General features: G+C 39.9%; 1 protein-coding gene across 1 annotated transcript in view; it reads right to left on the reverse strand.

The window, feature by feature from the left end:
- Positions 1-4,212: 4,212 nt before the first annotated feature.
- LOC108274698 (C1q-related factor) overlaps positions 4,213-22,500 on the reverse strand; it is a 44,801-nt gene continuing 26,513 nt past the window's right edge. The window contains exon 2 of the mRNA XM_017484970.3: positions 4,213-5,903. Within this exon, the coding sequence (XP_017340459.1) occupies positions 5,724-5,903 (180 nt within the window). The 3' untranslated portion in view covers positions 4,213-5,723. The remainder of the gene's footprint in view (positions 5,904-22,500) is intronic.

A 22,500-nucleotide genomic window follows, 5' to 3' on the forward strand; every position in this document is an offset into this window, starting at 1 on the left:
TACAATCCAGTACCCTGAGAAACTAAAGAGAAACTAAATTCTGGATGCGATTCAAAAATTAGCTTTAAACTAGTTATTTAAATGATTATCGAATCGTTTACTTAGTGCCGACTGGGAATGTTTGTGATTCATTTTTTGTGATTCATTTGCTTTTTGTCCCCCCACTTGTTTAATTATGTATAGTGTGAAACCAAACCAAGCAGCCAAATCAAACCATCCAAAAGTACTCTTTTCTCGTTTTTTTTTTTTCCCTTATTTGAACTAACACACGAAAATGCGTCAAAGCACTAAACAAATGTCAATTCTGCAGAAGTCAAGGATACCGTTACGACGAGTTCTCTAAGATTCTTTGAACGCGACCGAATACCTCTAAAACTTCACAACAGCGTACCTGAGAGAATACATACAATTTTAAAGGCAAAAGGTAAACACCTGGGCCAACAATTATTCATTCATCTACATGCGTTTGTTTTTATCTTAATCTCTTCGTATTTTTGTATATATAGTATATCGTCAAATTCTGAGAAAGACTCTGCACCAATCAGATGGAAAAGACCGAAACTGGATTTGGAAAAGATGTGGGGTTTTGTTTTTGTTTTTTGTTTTGTTTTTTTTGGTAGTGAAAATGTTTAGACGTATAAAGAGACTGGCTTTGGGATGGATTTGTATTGTATTTAGAAGGGAGAGTATTCCAGGGAACTCGGGGCACAATGCAGGGGGACACCCTGGATGGGCTGCCCACCCATCACAGGGCACAATTGCATAAACATTCGCACACTATGATCAATTTGGAAATGCCAATCAGCTTTTGGACCGGGCGAGTAAAAACAGGAGTACCTGGATGAAACCCCTGAAGCATGGGGAAAGCATGCAAACTCTCCACAGGTAGAATTCGAACCTCCAACCCCAGAGCTGCGAGGTAATTGTGCTAACCACTATGCTACCATGCCCCGCCCCCCAGCAGTGTAACTTAAGTATTTGCTTTTCTTGCTTTTCTCTCAATCTTTTACGTGCCATATAAGTCGAAGCGTTTCTGTTTGACCCTGTTTACACCTGCTCCTTTCATGTCTATCCTAAACGTGTCCTGATGATAAACATCTTAACTGCGTCCACTTCAGAAACTCCAGCTGTGTCATACGCATATAATACGCCCATCAGCTCGTAATGATACTTTGTTCGATATTTTAGGCAAAAGATTTTGGGTTTCCAACACACAAAAAACACTCGGGATTTTTCTGCTTTTATGCACCAATTACGCATCTTCCATCATTATTGCATTTTTGACTTCGAGGTCATGGAGCGTATGGGCATTAGGATTGAACGTATTTGGAAATGTTTGGGTCGTTTAATGAGACCGATATATTCACACTTTCACATCACCTGGTCGGAAATGCATCTCCGAGCACATGGAGTGTTTTGAACAATTCAACATGAGCAGATATAAACTCGGTCTCGATCATTCTCTGGAATACTGATCACCAAATCCCTTCCTGGAGATCTACAGCTCCCGACCCAATCCAACAGATCCGATCATAATCTGAACATCAATCTGGTTATCGGAACCTGAACTCTGTAGTAAACTTGATCTCCAGAAATTCTCCGTTGTAGATTTCACCACAAAACCTTTACAGGTTCTTCTAGAGGAGTACCTGAAGAACTAGAAGTGCTAGATTTCGCCTTTTCGTTTTTATTAAAGAGCGTGAACGGGTTCTTCAGAGGTTCTTTAAGGGTTCATAACAGGGTTCTACTTTGAATCATTTATAATAAGGACATATTACATGGTAGAGTTCAACAGAACCATTAATGGTTCTGAGGGACAAAGTGATGAACCCTTATACGCACTAGATTTAGTCTTTTTGTAAGAATGTACACCTTCAAAAAAAAAGGGGTTCTTTGAAGAGTTGAACATGTGCTTGATTTAGTCTTGTGCTTGAGTGGACGGTCTTAGGAACTAAGGGTTCTTTGGAGCCCCGGTCATTGGACAGTTGTGTTCTTAGTTTCCAAAAAATCTAAACAAAAAGCAGATGTATATTTGATTCTTATCATTTCTGAAAGGAAAACACTTTGTTGTAGGTTTCAAGGTAGAACCTCTATGGGTTCCACTACAGGAGCAAAGTGAAGAACCCTTATATTGTAGATGTTAGAGATAAAAAAAAATAAATAAAAGTTCTTCAGGGGGTCTTTGGATAGTTCTCAGATTCCTGAAGGGCTCACGTTCTCTCTTAAGAACATACTATGTTTTCTATGATTCATAGTAGAACCTTTAAGAACCTTTAGAGAGACAAAATGAAGAACCATACCATGTTCTAGATTTAGCCTCTTGGTTATTTTTTTTTGTTTGTTATTTTTTGTGTCAACATTAGGAAAATGGGTTCTTCAAGGGTTTTTATGAGTTCATTGGGTAAGTAAGAGTTCATAGTTACATTTCTGTTAGAAAAATAGTTTGTTGTAGGGTTCTACACAGAACCTTTAAGGGTTTCAGTAGAAGGACAAAGTAAAGAACGCTTACAGATGCTAGATTGAAGATTTTCTTTGAAAAAAAAAAAAACCCAAAAGTCTTTCAGAACTCTAAGGGTTCTTTAAGGTTTACAATTAAAGGTTCTTCGTTTCCAAAAAAGGGCTCTACTTGAAATTAATTCTGGTAGGGAAACATGCTGTTGTAGGCTTTTACTGAAACCTGTAAGAACCGTAAAGGGTACTAGACTTTCTCAGAGTGTAGTGGTGATGATCAGTTGTTGAACCCTAACCCTGATCTCCGCCCCTGTATGTGTGCACAAAATTAGAAACAGTCTTGGAAAATCAACGGTCCACCTAGAACAAGCAGTGGTTCATTCTTAGTTCTACGTAGAGATGTATAATAGATTTTTTTTAAAAATTAAAGGTTTTGAGTAGAACCACTTCAGAAAACTAGAACCATTAATTGTCAGGAGAACCCTTTGTTCTAGTAGTGATATACAGTATTCATATGAAAAATTCTGGTGTCTGATGAGGACCTTCTGAATGTAACGTTCCATTACACCAATCGATACGCGTCTCTGTATGATACTGGTTCTACCCTGTACCCTGAATCAGTTTCAGTAGAAGTCATGAGCTCATACTGAGTGTAAAGAACCAGACTAGATGGTTCTTATTGTGATACCAAGCAGCTAGGAAATGTTCGGTGTATTAAATAGAGATTTAATACACCGAACAACATTTGATCAAATTGCCAAATTTGCACTGTCACTTGGTCTCCTGAAGAATACTGTATATAAAACTGCCACACTTAATGCCTGAACATTTCTCGAGCGGGGTCCGATGAACTCCAGGGGTCCGTTACGCAGAGTCAGGGGTCTGTGATTTTCCCATTTTGTTACAGTTTTGGAAATCACAATCCATATATCATTATCAAAGCTATTACCCCTGCTGTATATATAATCAACCGGAATCTAATGGAGGCTTGTACGGGGTTGATTTATTTTATTTTTTTTCCCCCCTGCGTTTGTAAAAAAATCATGATTAATGATTTAATCTTCCAGAATCAATTAAAAGCATTTCCACCATTTCAGGTTTAAGGAGAATACTGGAGGGCATGATAATATTACCGGCAGTGTAGTCGAGAACTGCTTGCCAGCACAATCCCTAAAACTCAGCCGAATATTTAAATACTAATAATAATAATACTAATAATACTAATAATAATAATAATGATAATAATAAATGTATAATAATAGTACATTTTTAATGTCCACACTACTGACAGTTTCTCTGGTATTCTTGTGCTGCTCAAAGTGTTTGGGAATGTCTGATGAATGAAAGAAAACAAACAAACAAACAAACAAAAAAACAAGTAAGTCTTAATGTTAATTTCGGCCACTTTGGTGTAAGCCTATTTAATCTTTTTTATCATCCTTTTTTCTCTTTAAGCAAAAACAAACAAACAAACAAAAAAAACCCCGAAAGCCTGAAAACCAATTTTCCACTGGTATCTCTAATTAATTATCTAATTAGTTAGAAGGCAATTTTAGGTCATGTGAACATACAGTGACAGATTTGATTGCGTAATAACGAACTCAAAACATTTATGCTGACAGAAGGCAAGAGTCCAATAGAGAGCATGTGGAGATTAGGAGGAAGGAGGCGGGGCTTACACATGGTGTCATCTAAGTGGCTTATTTCTATTTTTATCTTGTTCAAAAGTTTACCCCCCCCCCCCCCCTCCTCCCACACTATTAGAAAGGGTTCGAACATGCAGAAGATGCTGGAAAAGTAAAGAATGTGCAGGACCTGGAGGATTTTTCTGAAGAACAGTGGGGCAGTTTAACTGCTCAGGACAAACAAGGGACTCGTGAAGGACTCTCACAAAACATAAACACGTCGTGGATCATCCAGGTGACGACGCACGGGATTAAGAACCGAGCGTGCGTAAACTGGTACATGTGTTTAAATTCAGTTATCATTGTGTCTTGTGGACTAGATGTAAACATCCGTTATGTGGGCGGGACTAAAAAAAAAAAAACGAAATGCAATTTTTATCCTCCATCTTACTTTATAAAAACAGTTATTAACATTTTATAGATTCTGCAAGGCGTATGTGAACGTATGACCTCGACTAGAGTAAACGTCGATGGATATCGTGCATACGATCGTGTCGGGATGATTAAATCGCCATATCGCGCAAGCCTGATCTAACGGCATTTGAAATCTGGTTCTATGGGTGGAAATTTCTGTCTCCGATTAACAGCGAAAATATTATCCAACCTAATTTACCTCATTTTTAAAGAGTTTGCTTGTAAATTAAAAGTACTAATTGAGATCGTGATTTCAACAACAACAACAAGAAAACAGTTAAAGGGGTAAGAAGTTTGAGAACCCCTGGTTTAAACTGTGTCGTTTTTTGGACTAGATAAACATGGTGGGAATTTCAAAGGGAGAATGATACTTGAAACATACGGGCCTGGAGACTTGGAAGAGAGGAGAACTCGGCTAACTGCTGGATGAGAATAAAAGAACTGACTAAAGGAGGATTAACGACATTTAGAGAAAGTGCCCTTTGTGTTTTCCGAAAGGTCCTTCATGGACTGCCACGAGTCACATCTGCACCAGACACAGCACGACACGCTGAAGAAACAACAACCACCACTCTTCAGTTATACAGGGCCCGGAGGTAAAGAACAAAAAGTGCTAAGGACGGCACAAATTTTCATTGTGCACAAGCATTTTCAATCATCTGAAATAGGATTTTAACTAGGCTGAACTCAATCTCAAACGATCCCTTAGTCAATAAAGCAAGCCTTCAAAAAAAATATTTAATTTTCTTTTTCTCCATGAGGGACAGACATTTTGGATCATTCTCGTATCTTGAAGATAAATATCTGTGGACAGAAGATGAGATTTGATGGGGAGACGTACGCGACAATGAGACAAAAGATCTCTGCCACTCAAAAGTCCTGCAGGAAGTCTCAAAGGAAGAAAGAAGAAAAGAAAAGCTCTCTTTTTTTCACTCATTTTTCCTCACGCTTTTTGTCATTAAGGTGATTCATAGAGCAGAAAGAACACCCTCTGTCCACTGAGAGTCTCTTACTAGAGTTTGCAATCAAACAAAGCCAAAAAAAAAAAAGAAAAGAAAAAAGATGGTAGAAGCGACAGGATGATCCTGCGAATTGAAAACAAAGCACTTGGATGATAACGCCTTCTTTCTTTCTCCGTCTCATCTTCTTCCTCTTCTCCTCGAGCTCTGCAGTTCAGTCAGCGTAGAGGATGAAACCGGAGAAAGTGCTGTATTTGTTGTTGTTGCCGCCGTGGGCTTTGCCTCCGTCCAGTTTGATGTAGACCTCATCTCCAGGGTCCAGGTGCAGGATGACGCTGTTGGAGGCGTAGTCGTAGTTCTGGTCAGCATCCTGAGCGATGGCACTTGCTCTCACCTGTGAGATGGATGGATAGAGAGAAAGAGACGGCGCAGACGGTCTGGGTTAAAGTACCCCTGAATGTAATGTAATAATCAATCAATCAGTAAATAAATAAATAAATAAACTCCCAAGGAACATACAGTGAGGGAAAAAAGTATTTGATCCCCTGCTGATTTTGTACGTTTGTCCACTGACAAAGAAATGATCAGTCTATAATTTTAATGGTAGTTGTATTTGAACAGTGAGAGACAGAATAACAACAAAAAAATCCAGAAAAACGCACGTCAAAAATGTTATAAATTAATTTGCATTTTAATGAGGGAAAAAAGTATTTGACCCCCTCTCAATCAGAAAGATTTCTGGCTCCCAGGTGTCTTTTATACAGGTAACGAGCTGAGATTAGGAGCACACTCTTAAAGGGAGTGCTCCTAATCTCAGTTTGTTACCTGTATAAAAGACACCTGTCCACAGAAGCAATCAATCAATCAGATTCCAAACTCTCCACCATGGCCAAGACCAAAGAGCTCTCCAAGGATGTCAGGGACAAGACTGTAGACCTACACAAGTCTGGAATGGGCTACAAGACCATTGCCAAGCAGCTTGGTGAGAAGGGGACAACAGTTGGTGCGATTATTCGCAAATGGAAGAAGCACAAAAGAACTGTCGATCTCCCTCGGCCTGGGGCTCCATGCAAGATCTCACCTCGTGGAGTTGCATTGATCATGAGAACAGTGAGGAGTCAGCCCAGAACTACACGGGAGGATCTTGTCAATGATCTCAAGGCAGCTGGGACCATAGTCACCAAGAAAACAATTGGTAACACACTACGCCGTGAAGGACTGAAATCCTGCAGCGCCCGCAAGATCCCCCTGCTCAAGAAAGCACATATACATGCCCGTCTGAAGTTTGCCAATGAACATCTGAATGATTCAGAGGACAACTGGGTGAAAGTGTTGAGGTCAGATGAGACCAAAATGGAGCTCTTTGGCATCAACTCAACTCGCCGTGTTTGGAGGAGGAGGAATGCTGCCTATGACCCCTGGAACACCATCCTCACCGTCAAACATGGAGGTGGAAACATTATGCTCTGGGGGTGTTTTTCTGATAAGGGGACAGGACAACTTCACCGCATCAAAGGGACGATGGACGGGGCCATGTACCGTCAAATCTTGGGTGAGAACCTCCTTCCCTCAGACAGGGCATTGAAAATGGGTCGTGGATGGGTATTCCAGCATGACAATGACCCAAAACACACGGCCAAGGCAACAAAGGAGTGGCTCAAGAAGAAGCACATTAAGGTCCTGGAGTGGCCTAGCCAGTCTCCAGACCTTAATCCCATAGAAAATCTGTGGAGGGAGCTGAAGGTTCGAGTTGCCAAACGTCAGCCTCGAAACCTTAATGATTTGGAGAAGATCTGCAAAGAGGAGTGGGACAAAATCCCTCCTGAGATGTGTGCAAACCTGGTGGCCAACTACAAGAAACGTCTGACCTCTGTGATCGCCAACAAGGGTTTTTAAACCAAGTACTAAGTCATGTTTTGCAGAGGGGTCAAATACTTATTTCCCTCATTAAAATGCAAATTAATTTATAAAATTTTTGACATGCGTTTTTCTGGATGTTTTTGTTGTTATTCTGTCTCTCACTGTTTAAATACAACTACCATTAAAATTATAGACTGATCATTTCTTTGTCAGTGGGCAAACGTACAAAATCAGCAGGGGATCAAATACTTTTTTCCCTCACTGTATCTACCGACACCTTTACCCTCATAACGCTTAGATCGAACTTTTTCCCCTCATGTTGCCATGGTTACGATACGCTATTACAGTAAACCCTTCATTTACAATGCAGATATTTTGGATCGCTATGTCGCTACTTCGGTCAAAAATAACACAGCGCTCAAAAGTGTTGATTCGTTTTCATTATAACGGCGTTATTGCATTCTCAATTCTGATTGGTCGGAAAGGGTTGACTGTAGGCATTAAAAAAGAAAAGAAAAAAGAAAATAAAAGAATCAGCTAGAATCTGTTTTCTAAAATGTCACAGTGTATTGTTCTAACTGGAAAAGTATCCGTAAACACTTTTTTTTTTTTACCGCATACTATCAAATCAGACACCTTTCCAACAAACAAAACATAGTTAGGACGGATAAGTGGTCCGAGTTGCTCTATCTTTGCAGTACGTTACTCATCTCAGCTAAGTAGCTAACTATCAAATCAGTGAACTAAGAATTCAATAGGCTTTGCTTACTATTTAGCCATCCATCCATCCATCTTCTATACCGCTTATCCTTTTCAGGGTCACGGGGGAACCTGGAGCCTATCCCAGGGAGCATCGGGCACGAGGCGGGGTACACCCTGGACAGGGTGCCAATCCATCGCAGGGCACAATCACTTACACACTCACACACCCATTCATACACTACGGACACTTTAGACACACCAATCAGCCTACCATGCACGTCTTTGGACTGGGGGAGGAAACCGGAGTACCCGGAGGAAACCCCCGCAGCACTGGGAGAACATGCAAACTCCACACACACAGGGCCACGGTGGGAATCGAACAACTGACCCCGGAGGTGTGAGGCGAATGTGCTAACCACTAAGCCCCTACTATTTAACTAACACACCAAATTTATAGTATTGCTTTAATAAGCCTAAGTAGAAACTAGCAAGATAACGCTAGATATCTAGGTCAGATTCTTACTTAGGAGTTGCCTATAATGGATACGTTTAGCTAGCAAACTTTTATTCAGTCCTTGATGTCGACGTCCTCGATGTTGTAATCGTAAAACGTTACGTCTAGAACACGCCCACAGACAGAAGTCGTAAGCCTCAAGCGACTTCAGTTTGTTTCTAGTATAAACGGTCAGTTACTATGAGATATCTACGGTATATACGTTTAGTTATTGCAGGCTAGGTCAGCGCGTAGCATCATTTAGCCACTGACAGGACACGAGGGCTGCAAATAACGATTATTTTCGCAATCGATTAGTTGGGCCATTTTTTTCTTTCTTTCGTTCTTTTTACGATCAATCGATTAATCAGATTTGGGGGGGGGGGGGGTGTGTGTGTGAAACTTTCAGTACCATTTTCTTTCGTTTGTTTGAAATAAAATCCACAAACCGAGTGTTACAAATATAAACCTCAGACTAAAACTTTACACGACTGTTTCTCCAATCGCACGCTCCTTCGTAGTGATGTCTGCTGGAAAATGAGACCTTTTTAGCTATACTCATGTTCGAAGAGGGCTTTGGCTGAACGTCCGTCGTGATGACGTCACACGACGTGTCTTGTGGTAAAAATCCGTGGTAACTTTGAAACATTTCCCGGAGTTTGCTTGATTTCGCGTCCGTTTCTGCGATCGCGGAATCCCGGAGAGACTGAAGAATACGCAGGAAGGAGTGGAATGGAAGGAGTCTCCAGTGTCAACACTTTGCACTGTAACAGTCGGTATTGATTTTCCTGTACCAGCATGCCCATAAGGTGAAAACACGTCTTGCAGGAATGATTCAAAGTGACGCTTGGCGTGAAAAAATTAGAGCGCAATTGATTTCAAAAAGGCGGTTCTAGCGCCATGGTGTTACAATAGCAAGACGCAAAGACACGCTTCAAGTCACGGTTATTACTTCTTTTTTTTTTTTTTTCCTTCCTGAAAAAGCAACATACCAGCCAGTGTGAATGAGGTTTTATAGCACAGCCATTATAAATCATTATAAATCACATTCAATACCAAAATGCCTTCAAAATGCTTCCAGACAGAGCTTTTCAATTCACAGGGGATCAAATTTAAACCCCGGGGACCCGATGGCATGAATCTCAGCTACACATACACACACACACATATACACACACACACACACACACACACACAGTAGGTATGAGATGTGAGATTTGAGATGACAGTCAACGCTAACAGGAAGAGGAAATACGGATTTAAGCGCAGCTCAGATTTAATAAGCCTGGATTTGTTTGATCATTTGATTTCGGCATCGGGAAATCACCGAGGATTTCTGTAATCTGTTTGGCAAATGAAAGTCTGAGCCGCAGAGGGCATAAATATGTACACGTAGGCGGACGCGCCGTTTTAATTCTGAGGCGAAACATAATGAACTTTAAAGTCTGGGATTCAGGCAGTATGCCATTTTTTTGTTGGTAATTTTCTCATTCTATCTTTATTTTCACAGGAAACTTTGAATGACTTTGGAGAAGTGTGTGTGTGTGTGTGTGTGTGTGTGTGTGTGTGTGTGTGTGTGTGTGTGTGTGTGTGTGTGTGTGTTGTGGCTCTTTATGACCTCTGTTTTCTGTCTAATTAAGAGCTGTGTCTGAAGAGTTCTCCCACATGCCAGGGTGACTCGTGTGGGCTGAGGTGTGAAGTACAGCAGCATGTGTGTGTGTGTGTGTGTGTGTGTGTGTGTGTATGTCTACACTAGTATATGGCAATTCATATTGCTCAAACTTTTAGGGAGTTCCTGTGTGTTCTGTGCTTGTGTTTAAATGAATGGGGAGGATGTTTTACATGCTCACACAAACACATACACACAGTGACACACACACACACAGTGACACACACACACACACCCACACACACATTTATATTGGCTGGGTAAATGGTTGGATTGATTAGTGAGGTTTATCTTGCCACCTGACACTCACTGTGTGTGTGTGTGGGTGTGTGTGTGTGTGTGTGTGTGTAGATGACACACTTGCCGAATTATTTTCCCACGGGTTTGCTCACATACGGAGCTTTGGCACATGGTACGGTGGCTGTACAGTAGTGGGACACACATGGTGGATGAATTGGTCAGTAATGAGCAGTGGCACAGGGGTTTGGTCTTCAAGTGTGTAAGCAACACCATCTGACAAACACCAGGCGTCCACTTCATCCACTTTCACCAACAAATCCCAGCAAAGAATACAGTAGATCGAGCTAGAAATGAGCAACAAAGAAAAAAAACCTAGAAATAGGTTTAATAATCATAAATTTGATGTACTGCAATCTTACAATAGGAAGTACTAGGTAAGCAGGCTCGTGGAGTAACGGAGTACAGTAACGGCGTTACGTGATCGGGATACAGAAAACCGGTCGCTGTAATCCGTTACAGTTACGTCACAAAACAAAGTAATCAGATTACAGCTACAGTTAGAACAAATGGGAATACTCTCAGGATTACAATTTCTTTCCGTTAAAACCTAAGAAATGAATCATCTGACAGAACACGATATACACAGCTGATAGATTATCGCTCTGGGTCTCTCTTGCCAGTCGTGACTCACGTGAGCAACGTGGCTCACGTGTTAAGGTGATCATACGTCCTCTATTTCAGACCTTAAAAAAGCGTCTAAATTTGAGAAAACGTCCGGGCTTTAATTTCATTATGATGTGCTTATGGTCTAATGCTGCATCATGTGTGTGCATAATCGCATTGCTTGAACCCCTCTCTGTAAGTCCCGCCTTCTCGCACACCGATTGGTCGATTATAAAAGGCTTGCAGCAACTACTGTCCAAATTCCTGCCTCTCAACCGTTAGCCTTCTCTCAGCGAACGCGTGAAGGTGAAGCGCTGTTGTGTACGGAGTCATCATAGCAGCAGATGAAGCTGTCCTGAGTCGAAACGACGCCCACGACCATATAAGGTCATATTTCATTTCATGTCATCACATTGCTTCGTATTACATGGCCATTTAAATGTGTAAACGACGGCAGGAGGTTCACTCGTGGCATCTGAGATTTTATTTTATTCCATGGACATTCAAAAGAATGTAGGATAAAATATTACATTCAAAATAATACATTATTTACATATATTTATGTGATGCTAATCGTGTGTCTGTTTCAGCGTATTAAAGTCTGCATTCATAGTAACACTGTTCTATTAAGTCTTTTTGGAAAACCAGAATATGGTCACTCTAGCTTTAGTGACGTAATGTTACCCGCATCAGGGACAGTGATCTTTTATTTAATTAATTAACACAAATTCAACACTGAACCCGTTTTTAAGCTCTAAATGAAAGTATCATTTCTTTTTATCCATCATATTGCTTTTCTCTTGACTTTATTTACATAAAGCAATCCGAAAATAATCACCTTACATTACTTTCATCTCGTGATGCTTGGATTGCGTTACTGATTACAGGGTTGGGCGTAACCCCCCCAACCCTGGTTGCGCCACCCGTTGATGAATGTTACTATGGCAACCAGTAGTAGGAACGCCTACTGGTGGCTTCATAGTACAGCGACTGGAGACGTGCAGCAGTAACATCACTGTATATGTCAGTGTACTCTTAATGTGCATACAATTGAGCAAAACCCGGTCACACTGCACTGATTCGATCAAATTTGCATGACATTTGAAATCAAGATTTGTCGCCGTGTGCTTTTACGCTGTATTTCAACCGTTCAGCATTTGCTCAGACTGACAAAGAGCTGTTACTTGCTGTTTAAAAAACAAAAGCCAGGTAAATTCTGCTCCTCCCTCGGGTCATTTTCATACCTGCGTTTTTTTGTTTTTCTTTCGAGGTTTTTTTTTTTTCCATACGTGGGCCAGTTTGTGCCAAGAGTTCTGTATGCTTTTGGTATGTCTAGAGAAATTGTCCCTGGTCCTCTGGAAAATGATTGTCATGGGGCTCGCTTCCACCATACCGCAATGCAGTTCACATGATGTGTGTAAGCTATTCCCTCTCAGCACTTCACGCTGGGTAACGTGATTGGTTCAAATTGTCACATTACTTCCCGCTTCAAGTTTCCTGACGGCAGGGCAAGAGTTGCTATGGCCAGAAGAGGACACAAAACACCTTATTGATATATAAACCCACAGAACCGAAGCTCGCACTCTGATGTTCATGTACTGACAGCATTACGAATAACGCACGTCGTGTCCGGTCTGCATACAAGAGAATGGCCCCTTGTTTGCAAGTATTTCCTACACTGACATGCCATGCGTCGAAAACGCACTGCTCTTCACCAGAGTGGTGAAAAAATGAAGAATGGATGAACCCAGTGTCTAGCATTATCCACAAAATGACTTGTGGAGTTGTGCAATCGTTCCACGGTTCATTCTTCAATTTGCATACAAACCCACGATTATGAAACCCTTCCCCAAACAAGACCATAACCGAGTCCTGGGTAGGGACTCAAGTATTCAGGTCAAGTGTGAAAATGCTCGAAGTGCTCATCTAAGACACTTCACTCGTGCTCAGTGGAAACACTGCCTTACTGAGCGTTGAAGGAGAAATCGAGAAAGGAGGTCAATAGGGGTGAATACTGAAACAGGGCCCAGGTTTTATCTTTAGAGTGAAAACTGAAGTGCATGAAGCCCAGGACGCTGCAGTGATGAAAAAAAAAAAAAAAATCTCCATATAACCAAGTCAGATGATTTGGGGTAAGACGGTACGCCTAACCGAATAAAACCGGAGTCTGAGCGGTACGTTGAGAGAAGAGAGAAATTGAAAATGGAGAGAAGGGCCGGGCGAAACTGTCAATTGCTTAAAATCGAATAATTCCCCTCGTTTCCTCATCCGTTTTTCTGCTGAAGCAGCGCTTGCCAGAATCGCTCGGCATCGATCGGTTTACCGAACGCATCCGCATAAACATGCGGCACAGCGTGAGTGCTGAAGATCTTCCCTCTCGCCCCTGCAGCCTTATTCATATAGATAGCTTACAAACGCACAACCTTCTGGATCCTTCCATTGTCCTAGATCGTCCGTCATCCATCCATCCATCCATCCATCTAGAACTAATCTAGGTTTCTACATCCTTTCAACTATCCATCCATCCATATTATATTTACTTAAAATCCATCCATCTATATAAAAAATCTAGCCATTTTACCCATCCGTGTTGCCATTCATCCATCCATTCATAAAATCTATTGATCCTTATGTCCATCCATCCGTCTAGAAATAATCTACCTTTCTACACATCCTTGTCCAGCCACCCTTCCATTTGCATATATAAAACTCTACCCATTCTACCAATCCTCGGGTCCCTCCGTCCACCCGCTAACCCATCCATCTTTATGAAAATACATTTGGGTTTAAAAAGATCTACCCATCCTTCCATTCATCCATCCATCTTTATTAGCATATATCCATCTGTAAAAATGTTTGCTTATTGTTGTGCGCATCCATGCATCCATCCATGTAAATAATCTACAGCTGTGTCTATCCATCCAACAAGCTATACCATAGCAATTTGCCAACACTGTATGTTTTTTTCATTAAAGAAGCTCAGTTCAGTGCATTTTTATCCATTTCTGGTTGCTTTTAAAGTTGTGGAATGTCTTCAAAATAAGTTCATTTCTGTTCTCATTTACATTATAGCAGCTACAAACATACATTCCCTCACCAGCCTCTATTTTTTCTCTTTTGGAGTTAATAAGACCAATATATATATATATATATATATATATATATATATATATATATATATATATATATATATATATATATATATATATATATATATATGTCTCTCTATATATTTTATTGTCTCTATCTTTCTATCACACATCTGCCCATCCATCCATGTGGAAAACAACCCAATACCACAGTTTCCCGTTTTATTTACGTACAACTTAACGTTCTTAAAGAGGACACTCTATATCTCTATATATTTATATGTCTATTTGTCTAAAGCTATATAAAAAAAAAAGATATATAAGAACATAATAATAATAATAAGAAGAAGAATAATAAGAAGAAGAACTTGTATTTTGGTTAATTTTAGCTAACAAGTGTTTCCTGTAGCTATATTGTGCATATGCAGTTCTATCCATTTATCTATTTGGGATGCATAGTACAGTATGTGTGCTAGATTTAGCCACTTTTAGCTGAGTTAGCTCCTCATATGCATAGTCTTTCTCTGGATATTTTAGGTCATGCTTTCCTCAAGTGTAAATTGCTGAAGGTTACCTCCACAAGCGGCGTGACCTGAAGCACACCTGCGAGGGACGAGCGACAGCTTGGCAGCTCTGCGAGAAACCACGCTACTTTTCTCATCCCGACTCTACACTACGCCCCAGTAATGACAGATATTAATAACACGAGGCATATAATAAAAAATTAAGAGCGCGCTAAGTGATGTCAGAAGTGTAATTATGTATGTGACAGGCAAACTAGCATTTCACGTTACGATAATAAAAAAATGTTAAAAAGCACGGTCATGTGACGTACGTCAATGTCAGTGACATATGCTATAGGATTTCTATGAAAGGTAGGTTTGGATATGTCACACACATGATTTTTTAACATTAAATATGAGAAAACATGCATTTAACCATTCAGGAAAAAAATGTCTTCGGCCATCTCGAGGAACAATATGTCCATTTCCTTGCTGACATTCAGCTCTCAAACGAGGAACAGTGTTTTAATCGTGTAAAAATTTTACTAGCGGAGAATGATCAAATCTGTTAAACGTGGTTGAGTCCATGCTAATTTACTTTCAAGCAATAATTTGTACTTTCATCACTCAAAATCATAATATCATCCAAAATATAGAAAAATAATGAGAGGATGTATTTTTCTTCTGTCCATGATATTCAGGAATTTTGGATATTCAAACATAGGACTTGGAAGAATAGTCCGAATGTTTCTTAAGGGTGAATGTGTTCAGGTAACTGGGTTGATTTTGATTAAAGGGGACATTTTTTTCATAACATAAAATGGACGACTTGTGGAAAAGAATTTTTGTGGAAGAGAATGTTTGAAAAGCAGCGTGAGATGTTTAAAGGATTCGAGGATTGCAAACATAATACTCATAAGTATTTCAGTGATTATATTTCGAGATAAATTGGAGCAATAGTGAACTAGGGTGACAAAAATGCTGTTCTATTAAAGAATGTAGTTATTACCTGTGTTTAAAATACCTTTTACCCTTACTTATCTTACATTAGGGGTGCAACGGAATGGAATTTTCCGTGTGTATGCACCCTATTGTTATTCTATCTTTTCTTACTCTTCTTCTTCTTCTTCTTCTTCTTCTGGCTAAGGTCTATGGCAGCCCAGAGAACCATCTGGTAAAAAGTTGTGAAGTTTGGCTCACTGATTAGGGAGGGTCTAACGAACATTCTGACCAAATTTGGGCCAAGTACTGCCAACGCTCTAGCGCCACCATCGGGTCAAATTTCTGCCAAATATGGAAGTACGTTTACGGTCAGAATTTTTGAACTGTGTGTCCAAAACATAAAAACCAGACATCAGTGGATTCCCTGGTTGAGACAAATTTAACGCACCCTATAATGTCAATTTCTGCCTAATTAAATTTTCCACCATCTTGGAGTTTGTCTAAAACTGTTTTGTCGGTCTTATCTTAAGAATAAGCCTCACATAAGTTACCAAAAGAACGGTTATCAAAAAAAAAAAAAAAAAAAAAGGTTTGTCTGTAATGGGCCAATGAATGTGACAGCAAAGCCACCAATACTTGGTAGGCATCCTCAGGACCATGACCTCGGGCTATGCAACAAATTTCTTGCCAGTGCGACTTGCTGGACAAAAGTTTCAATAACATGCTAAAAATCTTTTCATCTAACTGCCATTTTTTCCAGTCTTCACCAAATTTGTCTCACATCAGACCTGTGTAATCAAAAGTTATCAAAGGAACTGATATTTAAAATCGTTCTCCCATAACAGACTGGCAAACTACAAATCACTCCTGAATACCAATAGTGATACCTTATGTAGCAATTGTAGTGTGTCTGTGAATGTATGGCTCACCGAGTCTGGGTGCTTGGGCCCCGAAAAATTCTGCTTGCAGTTTTAATTAGGGGTCAAGCCTTGAAGGCGCGAAGAACCCTACTGTTTTTGTTAGTTTTCTTCTTCTTCTTCTGCTCTTGACTCGATGGCAGCCCATAGAACCGCTTGCAGGCTGTACTGTTAATACAGCAAATTGAATTAGGTGTCTCTAACTCAATTCATCGTCCTAAGCTATTTGTTTGATTTGCAGGAAAATTAGCGTGCATGATCTAGAGACACTTACGGCTAAAAGATTCTCACCGAATTTTGATAAACCATACCATTTTTGAATGGCGCTTCAATGCCAGAATGGACGTGAGGGTATATCTCCGTAACGCTTTGAGGGATTGTGACAAAACTTGGTTTGCGTCATCATCATTAGACCCTGAGGTGACCTGCAGAGTTTCGGCACACTGCCCCCTACTGGTCAGGAAATAGCAAAAAATGGCTTTTTTGGCTTATAACTTGTGAACACTTTCCTGCATGAAAGCCATCAGGCCCAGATGCTACCTGAGCGGTTTCAGAACAGTGCCACATATTGGACAAAATTTCCAAGAAGTAGCTATTTTTAGTTATTTTTTAAAAATAAATGTTGGGTTTTTTTTATGATTGAAAGTTTACTTTTTCTAACTCCTCATACACCGTTCATCGGATTCTAATGAAAAACATGTCACAAAGCTTCATTTGCTGCTCGTGGCGCGGTGCCAATAATGGGCTTGACCCCCGTACTGCTGCTTGCAGCTATATTTGTATCTGTATCTGTTTAGTGCTTCAAATACTCATATCTGCTTTTGTATTCGTAGTCAAAGCCAAAGTGTATTTTGGGGTTTATTAAACTGTCGAATGAGAAACGATCGCAGTACACGTGATCAGGATCTTTTATAAAACTGGATGCACTCGGAGTGTTTCTGAGCTCCTTTAAGCAGCATTTCAGTTGAATGACTGGACGATTTTCCAGGAAGATTTCCATTTCATTCAGAAACAATAATTATTGAATTATTAATGAATTCAATCATTCTTTTTGTAGAGCCCTGTTTTTCTTGCATGCCTGTTTACGCTTAATTATTTTTACTGTCTATGTTTTCTTTCTTTCTTTCTTTCTTACTTTCTGTTTTTCTTGAATGCCTGTTTATGCTTAACTATTTTCCCTGTCTGTTTTCTTTCTTTCTTTCTTTCTTTCTTTCTTTCTTTCTTTCTTTCTTTCTTTCTTTCTTTCTGTTTTTTTAATGCTTCTTCATCATTAACTATCTTCCCTAACTACATTTTCTTTCTTTCTTTCTTTCTTTCTTTCTTTCCATCTTTCTTTCTTTCCTTCTTTCTTTCTTGAATGCTTGTTTACCCTTAACTATTTTTTCTTTCTTTCTTTCTTTCTTTCTTTCTTTCTTTCTTTCTTTCTGTTTTTATTGAATGCTTCTTCATCCTTAACTATTTTCCCTAACTACATTTTCTTTCTTTCTTTCTTTCCTTCCTTCTTTCCTTCTTTCTTTCTTTCTTGAATGCCTGTTTACCCTTAACTATTTTATCTTTCTTTCTTTCTTTCTTTCTTTCTTTCTTTCTTTCTTTCTTTCTTTCCTTCCTTCTTTCCTTCTTTCTTTCTTTCTTTCCTTCCTTCTTTCCTTCTTTCTTTCTTTCTTGAATGCCTGTTTACCCTTAACTATTTTATCTTTCTTTCTTTCTTTCTTTCTTTCTTTCTTTCTTTCTTTAATGCCTGTTTACCCGTAACTATATTTTTCTGTCTACATTTCTTTCTTTCTTTCTTTCTTTCTTTCTTTCTTTCTTTCTTTCTTTCTTTCTTTCTTTCTTTCCTTCTTTCTTTCTTGAATGCCTGTTTACCCGTAACTATTTTGTTCTGTCTACATTTCTTTCTTTCTTTCTTTCTTTTTCTTTTTCTTTCTTTCTTTCTTTCCTTCTTTCTTTCTTGAATGCCTGTTTACCCTTAACTATTTGATATGTCTACATTTCTTTCTTTCTTTCTTTCTTTCTTTCTTTCTTTCTTTCTTTCTTTCTTGAATGAATGAATGAATGCCTGTTTACCCGTAACTATATTTTTCTGTCTACATTTCTTTCTTTCTTTCTTTCTTTCTTTCTTTCTTTCTTTCTTTCTTTCTTTTTGCGGAAGAGCAGGTGAAGTAAGTTTAAGACTCCATATTGTAAGAATGAGCTAAGAACTATAATGTCAAAATAAGGTAAAAAAAAAAAAAAAAAAGATCAAGGTGTATCATTATCCCTGATGAATATCTTTTACTTTCTCTCATCCTGTCTCTTGTGCTTCCTCTCTCTTTATCCTTTATCTTTCTTTCTCGTTTTTTTTTTTTTTTTTTTGCCATTTTCATTGTTTACCATCATGATTAAATCTGGCGAGTCTAATATCGATGTGCAAACAAAGGATGCTATTCTGAATCCGCTGTGATGAGCGTCCAGTGCATATTAATATCCGATAATCCAGCGTTCGCACACACAGGCAGGGCGGGAGCCTTATTAGAACGTTTGCTCTCTCTGCACCTGGGGGAGTGTGTGTGGGATTTTGTTCCAGAAGATTTTTGATGAAATCAGTTTTAGTACATTTTTTTTTCTCCCCTCTCTCCACTTTTTAATATCAGACTCTCATGGGAGTACGGACTTTCCAAAGGTGCAGAAGGCTGGATATCATTACACGCGTAATTAAAAAGCAATCGTGTGGTGGCTGGAACCTTGGCTTGTACGGGCTTAACAATCTTATCCTGATTCACCGAGATAGCTGAGATTGAAGCTATGATTACTATTTGTAAAACCATTGAAGGATTGTAAAAGATAACCATGAATATGACAAACCACTCACACGAGCGGAAGTAATTCTTACACGCTGCATGTAACTTGTGCGCTAATTGGGCATAACAATGTTGTTTTTCTAATCATCATCTTTTTTCAGTTGATTTAAACCCATCAGTGTTATAAAATCCCCCACACCAAGAGCAGGCTCATGTGATACAGCATGTGCTACTCAACTCCTCCTGTGTTTACTCACCATCAACACCATCTCCTGTGTTTACTCATCAACACCATCTCCTGTGTTTACTCACCATCAACACCAACTCCTGTGTTTACTCACCATCAACACCATCTCCTGTGTTTACTCATCAACACCATCTCCTGTGTGTTTACTCATCAACACCATCTCCTGTGTTTACTCATCAACACCATCTCCTGTGTTTACTCATCAACACCATCTCCTGTGTTTACTCACCATCAACACCATCTCCTGTGTTTACTCATCAACACCATCTCCTGTGTTTACTCATCAACACCATCTCCTGTGTTTACTCATCAACACCATCTCCTGTGTTTACTCATCAACACCATCTCCTGTGTGTTTACTCACCATCAACACCATCTCCTGTGTTTACTCATCAACACCATCTCCTGTGTTTACTCATCAACACCATCTCCTGTGTTTACTCATCATCAACACCATCTCCTGTGTGTTTACTCACCATCAACACCATCTCCTGTGTTTACTCATCAACACCATCTCCTGTGTTTACTCATCAACACCATCTCCTGTGTTTACTCATCATCAACACCATCTCCTGTGTTTACTCACCATCAACACCATCTCCTGTGTTTACTCACCATCAACACCATCTCCTGTGTTTACTCACCATCAACACCATCTCCTGTGTTTACTCAACATCAACACCATCTCCTGTGTTTACTCACCATCAACACCAACTCCTGTGTTTACTCACCATCAACACCATCTCCTGTGTGTTTACTCACCATCAACACCATCTCCTGTGTTTACTCATCAACACCATCTCCTGTGCTTACTCACCATCAACACCATCTCCTGTGTTTACTCATCAACACCATCTCCTGTGTTTACTCATCAACACCATCTCCTGTGTTTACTCACCATCAACACCATCTCCTGTGTGTTTACTCATCAACACCATCTCCTGTGTGTTTACTCACCAACACCATCTCCTGTGTTTACTCATCAACACCATCTCCTGTGTGTTTACTCACCAACACCATCTCCTGTGTGTTTACTCATCAACACCATCTCCTGTGTGTTTACTCACCAACACCATCTCCTGTGTGTTTACTCACCAACACCATCTCCTGTGTTTACTCATCAACACCATATCCTGTGTTTACTCACCATCAACACCATCTCCTGTGTTTACTCATCAACACCATCTCCTGTGTTTACTCATCATCAACACCATCTCCTGTGTTTACTCATCAACACCATCTCCTGTGTTTACTCATCAACACCATCTCCTGTGTTTACTCATCAACACCATCTCCTGTGTTTACTCATCAACACCATCTCCTGTGTTTACTCATCAACACCATCTCCTGTGTTTACTCATCAACACCATCTCCTGTGTTTACTCATCAACACCATCTCCTGTGTTTACTCATCAACACCATCTCCTGTGTTTACTCATCAACACCATCTCCTGTGTTTACTCACCATCAACACCATCTCCTGTGTTTACTCATCAACACCATCTCCTGTGTTTACTCAACATCAACACCAACTCCTGTGTTTACTCAACATCAACACCATCTCCTGTGTTTACTCACCATCAACACCAACTCCTGTGTGTACTCATCAACACCATCTCCTGTGTTTACTCAACATCAACACCATCTCCTGTGTTTACTCAACATCAACACCATCTCCTGTGTTTACTCACCATCAACACCATCTCCTGTGTGTTTACTCATCAACACCATCTCCTGTGTTTACTCATCAACACCATCTCCTGTGTTTACTCACCATCAACACCATCTCCTGTGTTTACTCATCAACACCATCTCCTGTGTTTACTCATCAACACCATCTCCTGTGTTTACTCATCAACACCATCTCCTGTGTTTACTCAACATCAACACCAACTCCTGTGTTTACTCATCAACACCATCTCCTGTGTTTACTCATCAACACCATCTCCTGTGTTTACTCATCAACACCATCTCCTGTGTTTACTCATCAACACCATCTCCTGTGTTTACTCAACATCAACACCAACTCCTGTGTTTACTCATCAACACCATCTCCTGTGTTTACTCATCAACACCATCTCCTGTGTTTACTCATCAACACCATCTCCTGTGTTTGCTCACCATCAACACCATCTCCTGTGTTTACTCATCAACACCAACTCCTGTGTTTACTCATCAACACCATCTCCTGTGTTTACTCAACATCAACACCATCTCCTGTGTTTACTCATCAACACCAACTCCTGTGTTTACTCATCAACACCATCTCCTGTGTTTACTCACCATCAACATCATCTCCTGTGTTTACTCATCAACACCATCTCCTGTGTTTACTCATCAACACCATCTCCTGTGTTTACTCAACATCAACACCATCTCCTGTGTTTACTCATCAACACCATCTCCTGTGTTTACTCACCATCAACATCATCTCCTGTGTTTACTCATCAACACCAACTCCTGTGTTTACTCACCATCAACACCAACTCCTGTGTTTACTCACCATCAACACCATCTCCTGTGTTTACTCATCAACACCATCTCCTGTGTTTACTCAACAACACCATCTCCTGTGTTTACTCATCAACACCATCTCCTGTGTTTACTCATCAACACCAACTCCTGTGTTTACTCATCAACACCATCTCCTGTGTTTACTCATCAACACCATCTCCTGTGTTTACTCACCATCAACACCATCTCCTGTGTTTACTCATCAACACCATCTCCTGTGTTTACTCACCATCAACACCATCTCCTGTGTTTACTCACCAACACCATCTCCTCTGTTTACTCAACATCAACACCATCTCCTGTGTTTACTCATCAACACCATCTCCTGTGTTTACTCAACATCAACACCATCTCCTGTGTTTACTCATCAACACC

Source organism: Ictalurus punctatus, chromosome 2 (genome assembly GCF_001660625.3).
Source record: "Ictalurus punctatus breed USDA103 chromosome 2, Coco_2.0, whole genome shotgun sequence".
Classification (NCBI taxonomy): Eukaryota; Metazoa; Chordata; class Actinopteri; order Siluriformes; family Ictaluridae; genus Ictalurus; species Ictalurus punctatus.